We start from the raw sequence: 14,813 nt of genomic DNA, 5'->3' as shown, positions 1-14,813 counted from the left end.
ATAAAATATATAAAACCTTACAAACTTAATATCGAAAAGCGCACTTTTTTTTTGTGTTGATGATACAAGTATTTTATTATTCAATAATAAATTCTATCAATCAAACATTTTTCATTCCTTGTCTGCTGTAGACATTTTCCTATCCATCGTCATAAAAGAAACCATTTGTCATTACCTTGTTTTTTAAAATAAAATTAAAGGGAAAGATGATTGCTATTAAAGTCAAGTTTATATCATTTTTCTGGGTCAATTTGATTGAACTTGTTGTGACATTTCTCCTCAATCAAAAGACAATTTCTAGGCGTAAATGGACAAATGAATTTTTAATTCGAGGCATTTAGTTTCCACAGAGTGACAATAGTTACCGTTCTCACTGTAAATCACAGGCATACTCAAGTATTGAGTCATAAAGACACAGTTCGGATGACTAACCTCTGACTAAATGTTGAATATAATATTTGGATTACAGAATAAAATTCCTTTCTTTTCTTTTATATATGACTCAGTGGTAATAAGAATACATTCTAATCACCCTTTTCTTTTTAATCTGTTTATAAAGAAAGAGAAAAAGAGAGAGAGATAGAGAGAGAAGGAAATGACGGTTCCTGATGATTAGTTTAGTGTAACAGTAAAAAAATAACCGTGGGATAATGAAAATACCAAATATATCCTCCTTCGCCTTTTAAGTATAGATGAACCGGATGAGGTAAAAGAAAAGAAAGATAAGAAAAAAGTAAAGTTAAAGGGATTAAATAGGTTAGATAGAGTATGTATTTGTTTATAAAAAGGTGACAAGCCTTAAAGAAGACTAATAAAATTTTTCATTGGTCTATAACAATCCAGCCAATAAAATACGCTATTCTGAATAGAAGTGAGTCATAATTCCTTTTACCAGAAACGGACCTATACGATTCTTGGAATATCATCTGTTTCTCTCTTTCTTTCTTTTTCTTTTTTACAACAAATTGCCTTTTTATTATTATTCTTCTCTCCCCCCTTCTCTTAATAACAAGCTTTAATTAATTATTTTATACTTTAAGAACACTTTTATTTTATAACTACAACAAGATGAATACCATTATTTTTGTTTAAATACTTTTTTTTTTTCTTTTATAATCATCATATTTTTTTTTCTTCTTAAAGTGAAAAGAGAAAGAAAAAAAAATTACTACAAAAGAAAACAATATTTAAACACCAAACTAGAACACACCAAAGACAAGAAACCCTATTTTTTTTTTATTTTTTTTATTTTTACTGCTTTTATTTTTTACAAGCAGCAAAATTTATTATCGTATCCTTTCCTCCCAAAATAAGAAATAATGACACATCACACAACTCTTCCTCCCGCAGTCACCTTGGTTGCGCAGCCCAATGATAAATACAGCACGACTTGTAATTTAATAAATTTAACAATGAATCAAGCAAATAAACAACAGCAAAGGTCTTATGTTAGTTCACTTGTTGGTAAGTAAAATGAATAAGGGTTGTATTCATACTGACATGTTTATAGATGTCACTATTCAAGTCATAACCTCCATTTGGCCTACCTCAACACATCCAAACAATAACACAGTTAACAAACCGATCGCTGACCTTCACACCTTTTTACATCACATCCTCAAACACTCACGTACAACTCACTCTACACTTCAACTGGCCATCTTTTATCTCTTTCGAATCCGTTCTCGTGTTCAGCAAAAGTCTCAAGAGGATATTTACATTTCCTGTGGCCGAAGGATGTTCTTGGCAGCCTTGATCTCTGCACATAAATATCTACAGGACAAGACCTACAAGAATTCAGCTTGGAGTAAAGTGAGCGGATTGAATGTACAAGAGATTAATCATGCCGAGAAGGTCATGCTTGAGCTATTAGATTATCGATTGCATGTTAAAAAGGATACCTTTGATCAGTGGTTGATGATGCTTCAATCACATCTCAAACTTGTGCCCATTCAGCAGCAACATCAACCACCTGTCTCAAGTCATCCTCATCATCAAATGAAACAAAAGCAGTCAAGTGCACTAGAAAAAGCACAACAAAGCTTACCTTCTCCTCCACTAGAAGAAGATGTCTTTATGCCAATTCAAAGGAAAAGACCATGCTCTTCAGATGATGATGATCACAGGCTGACCAAGAAACGTTAACCCCTTTTTTTTGTAATTTTTTTTATATTCTTTATTGTTCATATACATACATCTTATCTTTTTATATGAATCACACAGTGTACATTTACAATATTCATCTGTATTCCCTCTCACTTTCTTACATCCTCTTTTCCCCCCCTTCTTTTTTTAAAAAAAAATAAAAAAGTAAAATAAAAAATCTCTAAAAAATGACAAAGGTTTGAAGTCGATAAAAAGTGCAGGGGGGGGGGAAGTTCAAAGGTAAGATGATGAAAAGGGTCAATAGTTTATAATAAATTGACCTTGCTTGATTGTTTGAACCTGTGAAAAAGAACTGTTGATTGGAAACAAGTGAAATGAAAGATGTTGAAAGCAAAAGCAAAATTAAAAGAAGATGGTTTAGAACATAGAAATAATTAAATAAATCGCATGTACATCGATCATTGCGCGTATGCAACTCAATAAAATCCTCAAACAAATTTAAATCAGGAACATACAAGGATTGGTAGGGTGTAAAGGATTTTTTTTTTAAAATCGTAATTTATATTAATGTTTGCATATAACTCGAATAAAAGAAACCTAGCCCAACAAATATGTATCATGATGATTACATAAAACTCAGCATTCATGCGTTCAGTATCGTTTATAAATCCTTTTTTTTTTTTTTTTTTTTTTTTTTTTTTTTCTTTTCTTTTTCTTTAAACAAACATGTCAAATACAGAAAAAGCTGAAAAGAAGGTAGATCAAGCTGAATCCCAAGTCCATGAAGGTGTCTCTCAAACAGCAGATGCTGTTAATAGAGGAATAAATCAAGCCTCTGAGAAATATGACAAGGCTTCTAATCGTACGGAAGAAGAAATCCACCGATTGAAAGCAGAGTTGGCTGAACTTCGACAAAAGGCGGGTCCCAAGATTCAAGAAGCAGAAAACTTTTTAACTTCACCTGCGGCTATTAACTTTTATAAAGGCCTGGTCACTGGTGTCGCTCTCGTCATGGCCTATCAAAAATACAATCAATCTAGATTTTAATAATAAATGCTTTGTGTACACGATCGAATTGTGTGTGTGTATGAAAAAAAAAAAAAATGTAATGATGCCATAAAAATGGATGATGAATCTCGTCGTCTTCATGGGTTTTTTTTTTTATTCATAGATCAAAGTGATCCATGTTGTGTGATATAGCACAAGTGAGGAAACCCGCATTATTTTTTGTTATCAAGGCTGTCTGCGAAAATAGAGTCCGTTTCTTTAAAGGGTAACCCGAGTGATGAAATCATGTTGTCATGCCAACTTGGATATACATTTATTTTTCGTACGCCATTCAAAGGGAATATCAAAAATAAGCCCAAACAGTGTTCTGTTTCTTTCTTATCCAACTTATTCCGTCATTCAGATGTCATCCGTGAAACAAATTCCTGGTAACCAAACCAGATTTAGTTTTTTATAGATTCTTTAATAAAAAAAAAAGGGTTAACGTAAATCTTCACAGTCAATCGTGTTTTTGATCTTCAACAGTACTGCTGTCTTCCAAGCATCTAGTCTTGTCAGTTTGTCGTAATCATAAACTATTTGTGTATAACGTTCGATGTCTCCTTGATTAATACAATCTACGATTCCACTTAGTAATGTATATTCTCGTGTTGATTCAAATGAAGCATCCATATTACAATAATTAGCTAATGCTTGGCTTGATTTAACCATATCCTATTCATCCGATCAACATCAACCTCTATCGGCACACACACTTTCACTTACTCCTGTACATAAATGGCATAAACCTGCTTTAAGTAAATAATCTTTCATGGACCACTTAAGTAAAGGATCATCCACTGCTGTTGATGCCACTTGCTCATATTTTTCAATGGCAATCGGGTACATTTCTAATTCGGCTGCTAATTGTGCGACTTTAAGTAAGCATTTGTTGGCTAAACTATACACAAGCAAGATAAGCACAAGTAGTTCTTTATAATCTTTAAAATTTACGCTGGTGAATCGTCTGTGATGTACATGTCTGATGCTGATTTGTATGCGTCGTAAGCCTCCCTGGGTTCATGGAGCTCATTCTCAAACATCTCTGCAATCTCCTGCCAGTGTTTAGCTGCAGACCGAAAGTTACCACTCGCCTGGTCAAATTCAACCGCTCTTTTTAAGGCTTCGATAGCAGCTAGAGAAGCATGTCAAAGAATTGTTTGCTTTTCAATGCATGTACCTTTAGGATCTACACGTTTATAGCTTTTAGCCGCATTATCAAGTGCTCTTGAACTCTCAAACTTGGCACTATTCCCACGTTCAAATAATCTAGCTGCCTCTGTAAAAGCATCACCCGCATCTTTCCCTATAACAAAAGTTCTCGGTTACAATATCTATCTTCTTCTTTTCATATGTACATTGTTGAGCTAGTTTAAACATATTTCCTGCTTTTTCATACATTTCTGCAATGTCTTCTAGTGAATAAAAAAAGGAGAATCCCCAAGAGTTTAATTTCTTTTGTGCATCTTTAATAATGTCTTTTGCTTGTTGTTCATAAGAAGCCATTTTATACAAAAAAAAAAGACAGAATTAAAAGAGGGATTTTCAACTCATATTCTTCGTATCATTCGGGCATTCAACTTTTTACATTTTCATTTTCAGTTACAATGAAAAGCACTTGATAAAGCAAGTGATAAATGTATGACTGACTGCTCAATAGAAAGAAAAAGTATGTCATTGTTCATGATCTGTGGTTCAAAAAACAGAGCGATGAAAGGAGGAGAGTGGTGGATTGCGATTTCTATTTAATCTTTTTGCTTTCCACTTTATTCTGATTACACAGAATTTCATCAATAAACATAACTCTACATTGGTCTCACAGTCTTTGATGCCAACGTAGATTTATCAACTTACAGAAGTAGAAAAAAAAATCCCTCTTTTTCTGTTTTATAACTCATCAGTAAAGCAAACAACTTTTTCACAAAGAAAGCCCATTAAATGTTGCAAAAGACAATTATTGATGGTACACAAAAAGCCATTTACGTTTACCTACGGCTATACAGTGCCGCTAGTGCCAAATGGTGATGTTCAAAAAACTCGTGGCTACATCCAATCAGTGGCTTTGTAAATGTTCAAGTTGAGGTTATATTGTTAATAAGGAAGCATTTTTGAAAGTTCCCAACAGAGTGTCTAGTGATATTTTGAAGAACATCAACAGGCATATCTTCCCTGGCCTTACTTATTCTTCAAAACCTCGGCGTTGACAAACTGGTTTCGCTTTACTTTGCTTTTGAGTAAAACCCAGAACTGCTCGATTGGGTTTAGTTCAGGAGAATACGGAGGAAGGCGAATGTTTTATATCCCCATTCGCTCAATATCGTCTTTATATCTACAGATAGGAGCATTGTCCATAATCATATAAAAGTCTTCCATCTCTGGAGATTTGTCCAGCGTTTTGGATATAAACCTCGTTTAGTGACCAGCCGTTGTCCCGGCTATCTTTTTTCTCGATTGCAGATGTATTCTTTCTCTTCTTACTGCAAGTGTCATTCGATCTCTTTGAGCTTCAGAGGCTCTCTTGCTTCAACACTTTTAGCGCCCTGAGACGAAATAGCACCAAGTAGTGTATGTGAATCGGACGACTCAATGGGGTCTCGACTCTTGCTGGAGCGCCGATGGGAAAGCGTCCGTACAGAGTCCTCAAGCTGAAGGCAGCTTCATCCACAAAATCACAATTTGTCAAGCAGTTCATGTCGTCTTTTCAGCATTGCTGTTACCCACTCAAAGCGTTTTCGGCTTGGATCATCACTGTTTCTTGCAAATGGTTGAAATGTGGCTCTCTTAAAGGTCAAGTTGCAATCGTAAAGGATAAAGCTACCCACCGAGGTCGTTTTTGTAGACGTTCCAGCTCGGATTCTCCTTGAAACTTTTTGTCCCAGTTTGAACAGTACGATCCGCTATTCCTGTCTTTCTGTCCGAGGGAAGGGGAGGGGACGTCGCCTTCCATAACATCGTTTTATTAAAATAACAATACAAAAGAACGCGTTGTTTGTCTGAATAGACATTACTTTTCTTCTTCATTTATTCTTTGTCTGCTACATTCTCAGCAAGTGCCTTCATCGGCATATCAAGTTGATGAATAACTCTGTCAGGCATTGACTTTTGTGACATCTTATAATGGCTTGGTGTCATCAAGATGCTTATGTTGAAAGGGCTAATATTCTCTTCCCAGCCCACTGCTTCTTTTCTATTTTCATCTTTTTTGTTTTGATCGTTTTCGTATAAAAAAAATAGGCTACTCATTTTATATTCTGTGAAAACAAGAAAAAAAAAACAGGAACCAACTTTCACAGCTTGAGCATTTGCAAATCTGCTAGTTGGATGCAGTAAAGTCGCTGATTGAATGTAGTGAAATCACAAGTTGAAGTATCACAAAACCACCATTTTACACTGGCGACACTGTATTTTTTTTTTTTTTTTTTCCAATGTCTGTGTGTTTTACTTTTTATTCCCCTCCCCCCTTTTTTTTATTTTATTTTACATTTTCTTTTTTTTTTTTTTTCCCAGAAATGGACTACTTTGCAAAATTTACAAAACGTATAGTTCCACCCAAAGCACAACCGACAAGTGCGATGCAATTGGCTAAATTTCACAAGTGTTGGGAATATGTTCATGTAAGTTTTATTCTTTTTTGGGTTGACAACTTGTTTTCCATTCTGAACCATTAAAGTTTTCCCCACCCGTCGTTGTCCCTAGAATACGTTTGTAACAGAAGATAGAAAGACCAACGTGCATGTCCAACAGACCGAGATACCGAGTAAATTGAGAGAAATGGTGGATTTAATGGTAGACGAGGAAGCAAGGCAAGGGGACAACACAGCAGGTGTTTGTATGGAGTATTTCTTAAAGAACGGCATCCTACAGTATTTGGTCAACGTGGCAGAGAAAGCAGATTATCCGGTGGGGTTTAGAGGAGAGGCCATTCGGATGATTGCAAACATGGTTGATCTGTTGGATGATCGATTTCTGGTACACAACGCGGTGCACAAGCCAACAGTCAGGTTGTTGCGGTTTTGCGTATTGGATGATCGTCAGAGTGAGATGTATAGTGATGACCTGGTTGACTTGATGTACATTATCTGTTCAAAGATACACGGATTCCCAGCTCTTTTAAATATCTTCTTTCATGATAAACATTGGTTGACAACACCACAAAAGAACAATACGCATCATCCACTAGACAGTGATCAACAGCCAAAAGAGCCAGAGCGACCACCTGAATATGAATTCTTATTGTTTACTTATTTATTGCGATTTGTCCATCGAGAGGGACGATCAGGGGATTTTGCACGTACAGGATTGCTATTTTTGATGGAGATGGCAACTGACCAACTGGGAGATTTTATCTTGGGATCTGATTTTGCAACGATCATGGCCGCTGGACTCGGTGCGTTATATTCTCAGCTACCTAGAAAACTGATGGTGAGGGACGAAGACGGTGCCATCTATTCAAACCCAACCACTTTTATCCTCGGTCAATACACCACAGAGACGCTTCCTCAAGTTCAGTTTCCGCTAGGCATTGGCATGGAATATTCAAGTTCAACCGAATTCAGATTTCAGCTCGACTCGTTTCTGAAACTGCTCGAATTCTGTCAGGATGTGCTCACACGCTGCCCAAATGCCGATATCTGTCTTTGCCTGCTGAATAATGTTCGAACTATCTTTTTAGAAAACATCCTTTATCCCTCTATCCTCGAATGTTCCGACCTGGATGGTTCCTCAGTGGCTGTCATTAGTTATATCGACTTGATCTTGCAAACAGTTCACCAAGAAGATCTGGCAAAGGTTATCGTAGGCTATCTGATGGATGCTGAGCAGCAAACGGAGGAAGAGGAAGAGGCTGTGTCCAACAGCATGCGGCATTTGGATATCAATAAAGTGAGCCACTTTACCCTTTGCGATCTGATCTTGAGCCGACTTCAATCCAATTCTCAATCAGCTGTCACTGCGACACTGAAACTTCTCAAGACCCTGGTCACCCATCACTGTCGATATGCTCTTCGACTGCTTTCGATTGAATCCGATACAAACAAGAAGCCAATCATGGTCTCTCATCATCTGCGTGAGATCGAACTCTATTTCTCACTGATTATAGCCATTGACTCTACCCATGCAAAAGATACCTTGGTCTGCGGCTACGAAGAATACCTCCGTGACCTTGAGCTGAGGGTCGGCAGCGATGGATGCTACCAGCAGATGAGACCCTGTGACGAACGAGCTGGCTGTGCAAAGGGTACGGTCAGGATGAAAAGACGAAGGAGTTTCAAGTATGGACAGCAACGCGAGGAGGAAGAGGAAAGAAGGAAGGGTAGGGTGACGAGTACCAAACCTCTTTTCAGACACCGTCTTTGCTCTTCAGATCCACTCTTGCAGGCTCTCTTGAGTCTCCTCAGCCACTTTTTCACACAATCAGCTGAACTCAACCTGGCTCTGACAGGGGTGGTGACCGCCTTGGCCCTTTGTCCTTACCGCAGCCTGGAAGGATGGATATCGTTCAGTGAAAGTGATCAGACCGGTCCTGATGATATCCTGGTTTTGAACCCGGATGAAGAAGACGTGGCCCATTCGTCTGATAACAAGATTCGAACGCAAGACATTTATGCCCACTTTGAGGCTGCTGTGCCTGTGAATGAAGACGACGAAGAGGATGACAGGAGTGTTGATTTTGGAGCTGAAAGAGAATCGGCCAAGGTCACTCGACCCACCTTTTTCAAATCTTATCCACCCTTTTTCACCTTACTTCGCACCTTGACTCAGCAGGTAGATTATTATCGATCCGAGATACCGTCGTTTGATGACATGCTCGAAGAACGTCGAAAGGCGCTCATGATGGGTGACTTGAGCTTTGTGGACAAGAAAGCGCCTGTTTCACCTCATCCTGGACCTACGATGAGCAGAAGACCCTCGATGTTACGGCCTGGGGATACAGATGAACTGAGCCCTTCTTCATCAGCTGTCCCTCTCTGTCGTCCTACAGGCAAGGTGGATATGAATGCGATCATGAGCAATCCAGTATCACCACTAGCGCTTCACATACGGAAAACGACTTTGATGCGTATTCAACCTCTTTTTCCCTCTCATTTTATAAGTGAAGAACCCATCCTGGACCTCGATGATGAGGATGAACATACGTTTGTGCCTAAAACGGGTATCGATCCATCCAAAGCCAAGAAGAGAAGAGATAAAAGTACTGAAATCACCATCTCGATGTTATTAAATAATGTAGTTCTATTGGAAGAAAGTATAAAGGAATTAGTTGCTTTGATGCAAGTCAGGCGTAGCTTGGGTATTGATCAAGTCGCTTATGTTTAATAAATATATATTTTTTTGTATAATTAATATCTTTGTTTATTAATAAAATGGAAGCACACTTTATTGATAGGCAAATTAAAGGGGGATGTTTTATAGTTCAACTCCTTGAATGCACACATTAAATACTTGTATTATTTATAATAAAAAAAAAGGGGCGGAAAAAAAAAGTAGATTGGAACCAAAAAGGGAGAAGGTCTTGAAATAGCCACCTTTCAGGAAAATATAAAAAAAAAAAAATTATAAAAAAAAAAAGAAAGTTGCATAATATGCTTCTTTCTTGTCAAACATGACTTTAAGCACCGCATTCTATATAAAAAGGAAATAGATGGATGTGTGTCTATGTACTGTATCTCTCTTTCCTAACCCCCCTTTTTTTTATTGCACGTACTCTCACATGAAACTTTTGCTTTAATAGCAAAAAAGGTCATTTTTTAAATACTAGAGTTGTAAAGATGTCAAATAAGTTGTTATGTAAACATCGTGTAGATTCTCATTGGCCAGTCGCATTATCATTAAAACAATAGAATTTGGGGGGTTCTATTACATGCCGACTTTTTTTTTTTTTTTTTTTCACGTTTTTCTCTCTCTCTCTCTTTCTTCACTCTTTTCTTTTTTTTTTCTTCTTCTTTTCTTTTTAATGGATGGTCTTCTTGACAAGTTTGGTAAAACCAAACATAAACCAAAACAATCCATGAATCCAACATCACCCAAAACTAGAACAATGAAACGTATACTTAGCATTAAACCAAAGACGAATAGTAAGCTTATATAGTCAATTGATATCGGTTTTTTCTAATAATAACAGTATCACATAAGCAAATCATCACAAACAATTCAACATTTGAACCTGGTGCGGCTGAAATTCATTTCGCACAAGATCAAGCCATACCACCAAAAGATGAAGTCAATCAGTTATTTAATAATATGCTTGTGAGTAGAGAAGATTTGAAATTTTGGGGTATTCATTAATGAGATTTACACCTTCAAAGGAACGTCGTGGTATTCATGATCCGGGCATGAAGCAAAGTATGGAGAAGTGGGGAATTGAAAAGAAATGGTTGATGATCAATCAAGAGCTTCAGGCTGAGCTATTAGTATCAGGGGGTGTACCCATCAAGGGTAGGGGAAGCATGGAATCAAAGCAGCCACTTCCCAGCTGCAGTAACAGCAGTGATGAAGCAGTGCAGCCTCAAAAATCCATATCGACACCTACAACAACTCGGCTGAAGCAACCCACACTTCATGCCAGCCAGAGCACACTGACATCAACCAGTCCAGGAAGATCAAAGAGTACGTCTCCTCGAACAAAAAAGGATCACTTTTTTCATGCAGGTACCTTGGATCATCATTCACCCGAATTTTTCATTCGCAAATTTCTCGATCCCAACTTGAGATCGGTTACGACACCGATTGCGGCCAGATTAGAAGTCTCGCTGAGGACTCGATCGATAGAGTAAATGAATCTTGAATATCTGACGGTTATTCATCCTTTTTTTTCTTTCTTTCTTTAGTTGGGTAGCTAAATTTATTCAATTAAAAGGATATCATGTACTTTCCTATGCTTTGGATTACTTGAACCACACAAATGATTATAGAAGAGATGTACCACTAGAGTTAGAAGTAGAGATCATAAAATGTATCAAAGCCATCATGAATACAAAAATAGGCAAACAAGAAACGATGGATCATCCAGAATATATTCATACCGTCGTCTTTTCCATTCTCTGTCCACACTGGCAAACAAGAAAGATTGTATGTGAACTCCTTGCGTTCTTGTGCTATTCGGATGGTTATGAACATGTCGTCCGTGGATTTGAGATTTTGAAAAAGTTTAGAAAAGATTTGGGATTGTTTGATTCTTGGATGAGAGACTTTGAAAGAACGATTGAGGATGGAGGACATCGTATACCAGGGAACCATCTGATAGATTATGCTGTAAGGGATACAAGATGTTCTTTATCTTCTATTTACCTTGAACTGATTTATAATTATTTAAAAAAGAACAGCTTTCTAACATGATCTTGGTGAATGCAGTTGTGAAGGTACCAGGGGATGCAAACGATCGTATTTATATGGGAAATCAATTCAATGCGTCTGGAATACAATCCATTTTACCCAAATTGAAAGCATTAGAACATGAACTCTTGGATATTCAAATAGATGCTTATAAAGACACGTTGGATGCGGATATGGACGAAGCATTTGGAGAAGATTTGTCACTGTATTCTGATATTTCACAACCATCTGAATTGTTTGAACGTGTCATTGAAAGCATATCAGAAGCACCTCGAGCCTCAGAGCAGTTTATGTCTCTTTTAAAGCATCTTTTATGGATACACGGTGATTCAGATACCAAGTAAGCACCTAATGGAAAGAATTCACACCTTTTTTTTTATTTACACTTTTTGTTGAAACAGATATTATTATTACCGAATGATTCAAATCATTGTTCAACAAATCGTCATGGATCAAAGACCACATGAAAACACAGAAAGTTTTTCTTCTACATTCGGTATTGCTGTAGGCGCCGTCATACAGAGCTATTGTGAATTAGAACGCCTTAAAGGAATTGAGCCCGAATTGGAAAATCTAAAGGTTCAATATGAATCCGTTGCGGCCGAAAAAGAACAATTACAGGCAGAGATTGCAAAGCTAAGGATTCAACCAGCCCAATTGGAATTTGAAAATAAAAATCAACGTATTAATCAATTAAGAGAAGAAAATGATTCGTTAAGAGGATTATTAAGAACCTCAAAAGAAACAATTGCTATGTTGCAAGGTCGTCTACCAGAGGAAAACCTGCAGAAAGAGCAAGTTTCAGAAGTGGTAAGAAAAGCAAAAAAAAAGGGAATAAAAAGAGAGATAACCTGATTCAATCATAGACACCACCAGTCAAATCACCAGGGAAACTTGGCAAAGGTCTCATGAACTCTGGAAGTTCCATGTTGGGCAACCTATTCTCACCTCTCTTTAACAAGAAATTGGCTGCAAATAGAAAAATGTCCTTGGATATCCGCTCTATTGACCGAGGTACATTAGAATCAAATTTTTTTCCTTTTTTTTTTAATTGGAAAACTGATGATGCCATTTCTTATTTAGGTGCAGTGTCAACAGAAGCTCTGTCTACTAGAGGATCAGCCTATTCGTCTTGTACTTCATCAGATAAAATATCCCTTCCTACTCCTCCAGGTAAGAAGCGAAAAAGATGGATCGAATGATGTGATTGATCATACAAAAAAAAACAGGTGCTATCACTCCTCCTTCAGCACCTACTCCACCTCCTCCGCCACCTCCACTTCCCTCAGGTTAGACTCAGCAGCAGGATTTTTTTTTTTTTTTTTTTTTTTTTTTTGAATCCTTTTATTTCTAACTCCTTTAATAGTGACATTATCTACTCCTCATGCTGCCCCTAACAGTAAGCTTTTCTTTTTCTTTCGAGAAGTTCCAACAAGAAACTAAAATACAGTAAAAACAGGTATTTCAACCCCTCCTCCTCCACCTCCTCCATCTCTGGGGGGAGCCACGCCTAATGTTCCAGTACCTCCTTTACTTGTTCCAGCCCGTAAAGAATTACATCATTACCCTCAAGTCAAGCTAAAAAACCTTCAGTGGCAAAAAATGGATGCCAGGGCAACCTGTCAAACATTTTGGGACACAAATAACCACAGTGAAAACTTGGAAGAGAAATTGAATGAAAAAGGCGTGTTTGATACCATCGAGTGCCTCTTTCCAGCCAAAGTCAATCATTTTCTAGAAAAGCGACTTCAATCAAAAAAGACGGATGTTGAAAATGACTCGATCAAGTTTTTGAAAAAGGACAAGAATAGGAATATCAGTAAGCATCAAAAGTGTGTTGGCTTCAAAGGAATACAAAGATTAATATGCATCTGCAGATATAGCCATTTTGCCGCAGATCAAGCAATTAGGGTCTTTTAAAGCAACACAGAAACATATATTGGCTGTGGATGATAAATTATGTACAGAAACCTTTTTGGTGAACTTAATCACAAATATACCCAACAATGATGATGATTTAGTCACTATGCAAAAATACATGAGTGCTTCAGATGAAGAGTGCTCAAAATTAGATTTACCCGAACAGTTTACGATCGAGATGATGAAGATCTATCGATATGAAGCCAGGTTGAAATACATGCTTTTTCGAGCTCAATTCTGGGAACGGTTTGATCGGCTCAAGTCAAGTCTGTCGATTGTCTTGGGGGCTTGTGACGCCTTGCATGATTCTGAGGCGTTCAAAGAGCTTTTATCCATCATTTTAATGCTTGGTAATTACATGAACGCATCAAGTCTCCAAGGGGGTGCATTTGGTTTTAGAATTGCAAGCATCAATAAGGTATGTAACTATATCCCCCCCCTTACTTTGTTTTAACTCTTTATTAGCTGGTGGATACGAAAGCAACTGAATCTTCACATTTAACACTACTGCATATACTGGCTGGAATCATACGTAAACAATTTCCTCACATTTTAAAATTTATTGAGGATGTAAAGGATGTTCCTCAAGCAGCTCGAAGTAAGAAACTTTCTTTAAAAAAAAGTGTACATTGTATTAAATACAGAGTGTAGTTATGTCTAGCATTTCAGATATTGTTAAAGAGTATACAGATATGCGGCAAGGACTAAAGCAGTTGGGTATAGAACTTGACACATATTGGAAAGAGACACAGGATGATTCAAATCAAGACAGGTTTTATGCTGTCATGGAACAACACCGCAGGTCGGTAACAGAACGATTTGAAGAGATTGAAGCGCTGTACATTAACATGGATGCTAAATGGAAGAACCTCATGCTTTATTATGGTGAAAACCCACAGTCGATGCGACCCGATGAGTTTTTCCAGATCTTTTCTCGATTTGTTCACAACTGGAAGACCTGTGCTTATGAGGAACTCGTCTATGCACAAAGTAAAGAGCGAGAAGAAAAACGAATACGAGAACTCGAAGAAAAGAGATTACAAAAAACCAAAAATATGACAAAGAGTAACGATGACGAAGGACCTTTGGTAGATGATCTATTGGCTAAGCTTCGATCGGGTGAATCACTCACAAAATCAAGAAAGAATCGCGCACGTAGAAAGACAAGACAATTCAAAAAAAGTCAGTCGTCTTCTTCTGTTCGTAGTGGGTCCTCTGTGAGCTCATGTGTACCTTCTATTTCCGCAGAAGCCTTACTACGTAACTTGCAAGAAGACGAATAATAAAACTTATTTTATTTAATGACACATTTTTCTGTTACAAAACGTCCGTGTGACGAAAGTGGAGTTTTATTTTTTTTTTTTTTCTTTCCTTTTCTTTTTTTTTTCTCTCTTTTTTTGTTATCTTTT

General features: G+C 37.3%; 5 protein-coding genes across 5 annotated transcripts; 4 read left to right on the top strand and 1 right to left on the bottom strand.

The window, feature by feature from the left end:
• Nucleotides 1–1,412: 1,412 nt before the first annotated feature.
• Nucleotides 1,413–2,145, top strand: RO3G_11655 (uncharacterized protein; the record flags this gene model as incomplete). The annotated part of the gene is made up of 2 exons (XM_067666239.1): nucleotides 1,413–1,464; nucleotides 1,511–2,145. The coding sequence occupies 2 exons, from the start codon at nucleotides 1,413–1,415 to the stop codon at nucleotides 2,143–2,145; spliced, it is 687 nt and encodes a 228-aa protein (XP_067522340.1).
• Nucleotides 2,146–2,832: 687 nt separating this feature from the next.
• Nucleotides 2,833–3,153, top strand: RO3G_11654 (uncharacterized protein; the record flags this gene model as incomplete). The annotated part of the gene is made up of 1 exon (XM_067666238.1): nucleotides 2,833–3,153. The coding sequence occupies one exon, from the start codon at nucleotides 2,833–2,835 to the stop codon at nucleotides 3,151–3,153; it is 321 nt and encodes a 106-aa protein (XP_067522339.1).
• A 441-nt stretch (nucleotides 3,154–3,594) lies between these two features.
• Nucleotides 3,595–4,659, bottom strand: RO3G_11653 (uncharacterized protein; the record flags this gene model as incomplete). Its single annotated transcript, XM_067666237.1, has 5 exons — nucleotides 3,595–3,828; nucleotides 3,880–4,054; nucleotides 4,108–4,288; nucleotides 4,334–4,459; nucleotides 4,512–4,659. The coding sequence occupies 5 exons, from the start codon at nucleotides 4,657–4,659 to the stop codon at nucleotides 3,595–3,597; spliced, it is 864 nt and encodes a 287-aa protein (XP_067522338.1).
• A 2,433-nt stretch (nucleotides 4,660–7,092) lies between these two features.
• Nucleotides 7,093–9,468, top strand: RO3G_11652 (uncharacterized protein; the record flags this gene model as incomplete). Its single annotated transcript, XM_067666236.1, has 1 exon — nucleotides 7,093–9,468. The coding sequence occupies one exon, from the start codon at nucleotides 7,093–7,095 to the stop codon at nucleotides 9,466–9,468; it is 2,376 nt and encodes a 791-aa protein (XP_067522337.1).
• A 968-nt stretch (nucleotides 9,469–10,436) lies between these two features.
• On the top strand, nucleotides 10,437–14,687 carry RO3G_11651 (uncharacterized protein; the record flags this gene model as incomplete). Its single annotated transcript, XM_067666235.1, has 11 exons — nucleotides 10,437–10,921; nucleotides 10,980–11,403; nucleotides 11,475–11,824; nucleotides 11,886–12,294; nucleotides 12,351–12,498; nucleotides 12,568–12,657; nucleotides 12,851–12,883; nucleotides 13,028–13,303; nucleotides 13,452–13,822; nucleotides 13,870–14,002; nucleotides 14,128–14,687. 11 exons carry the CDS (start codon nucleotides 10,437–10,439, stop codon nucleotides 14,685–14,687), a joined length of 3,279 nt encoding a protein of 1,092 aa, XP_067522336.1.
• Between the last annotated feature and the right edge of the window lie 126 nt (nucleotides 14,688–14,813).

Source organism: Rhizopus delemar, genomic scaffold, assembly GCF_000149305.1.
Source record: "Rhizopus delemar RA 99-880 supercont3.9 genomic scaffold, whole genome shotgun sequence".
Classification (NCBI taxonomy): domain Eukaryota; kingdom Fungi; phylum Mucoromycota; class Mucoromycetes; order Mucorales; family Rhizopodaceae; genus Rhizopus; species Rhizopus delemar.
The sequence above is the reverse complement of the archived record's forward strand: the minus strand, read 5'-3'. Positions and strand labels throughout refer to the sequence as shown.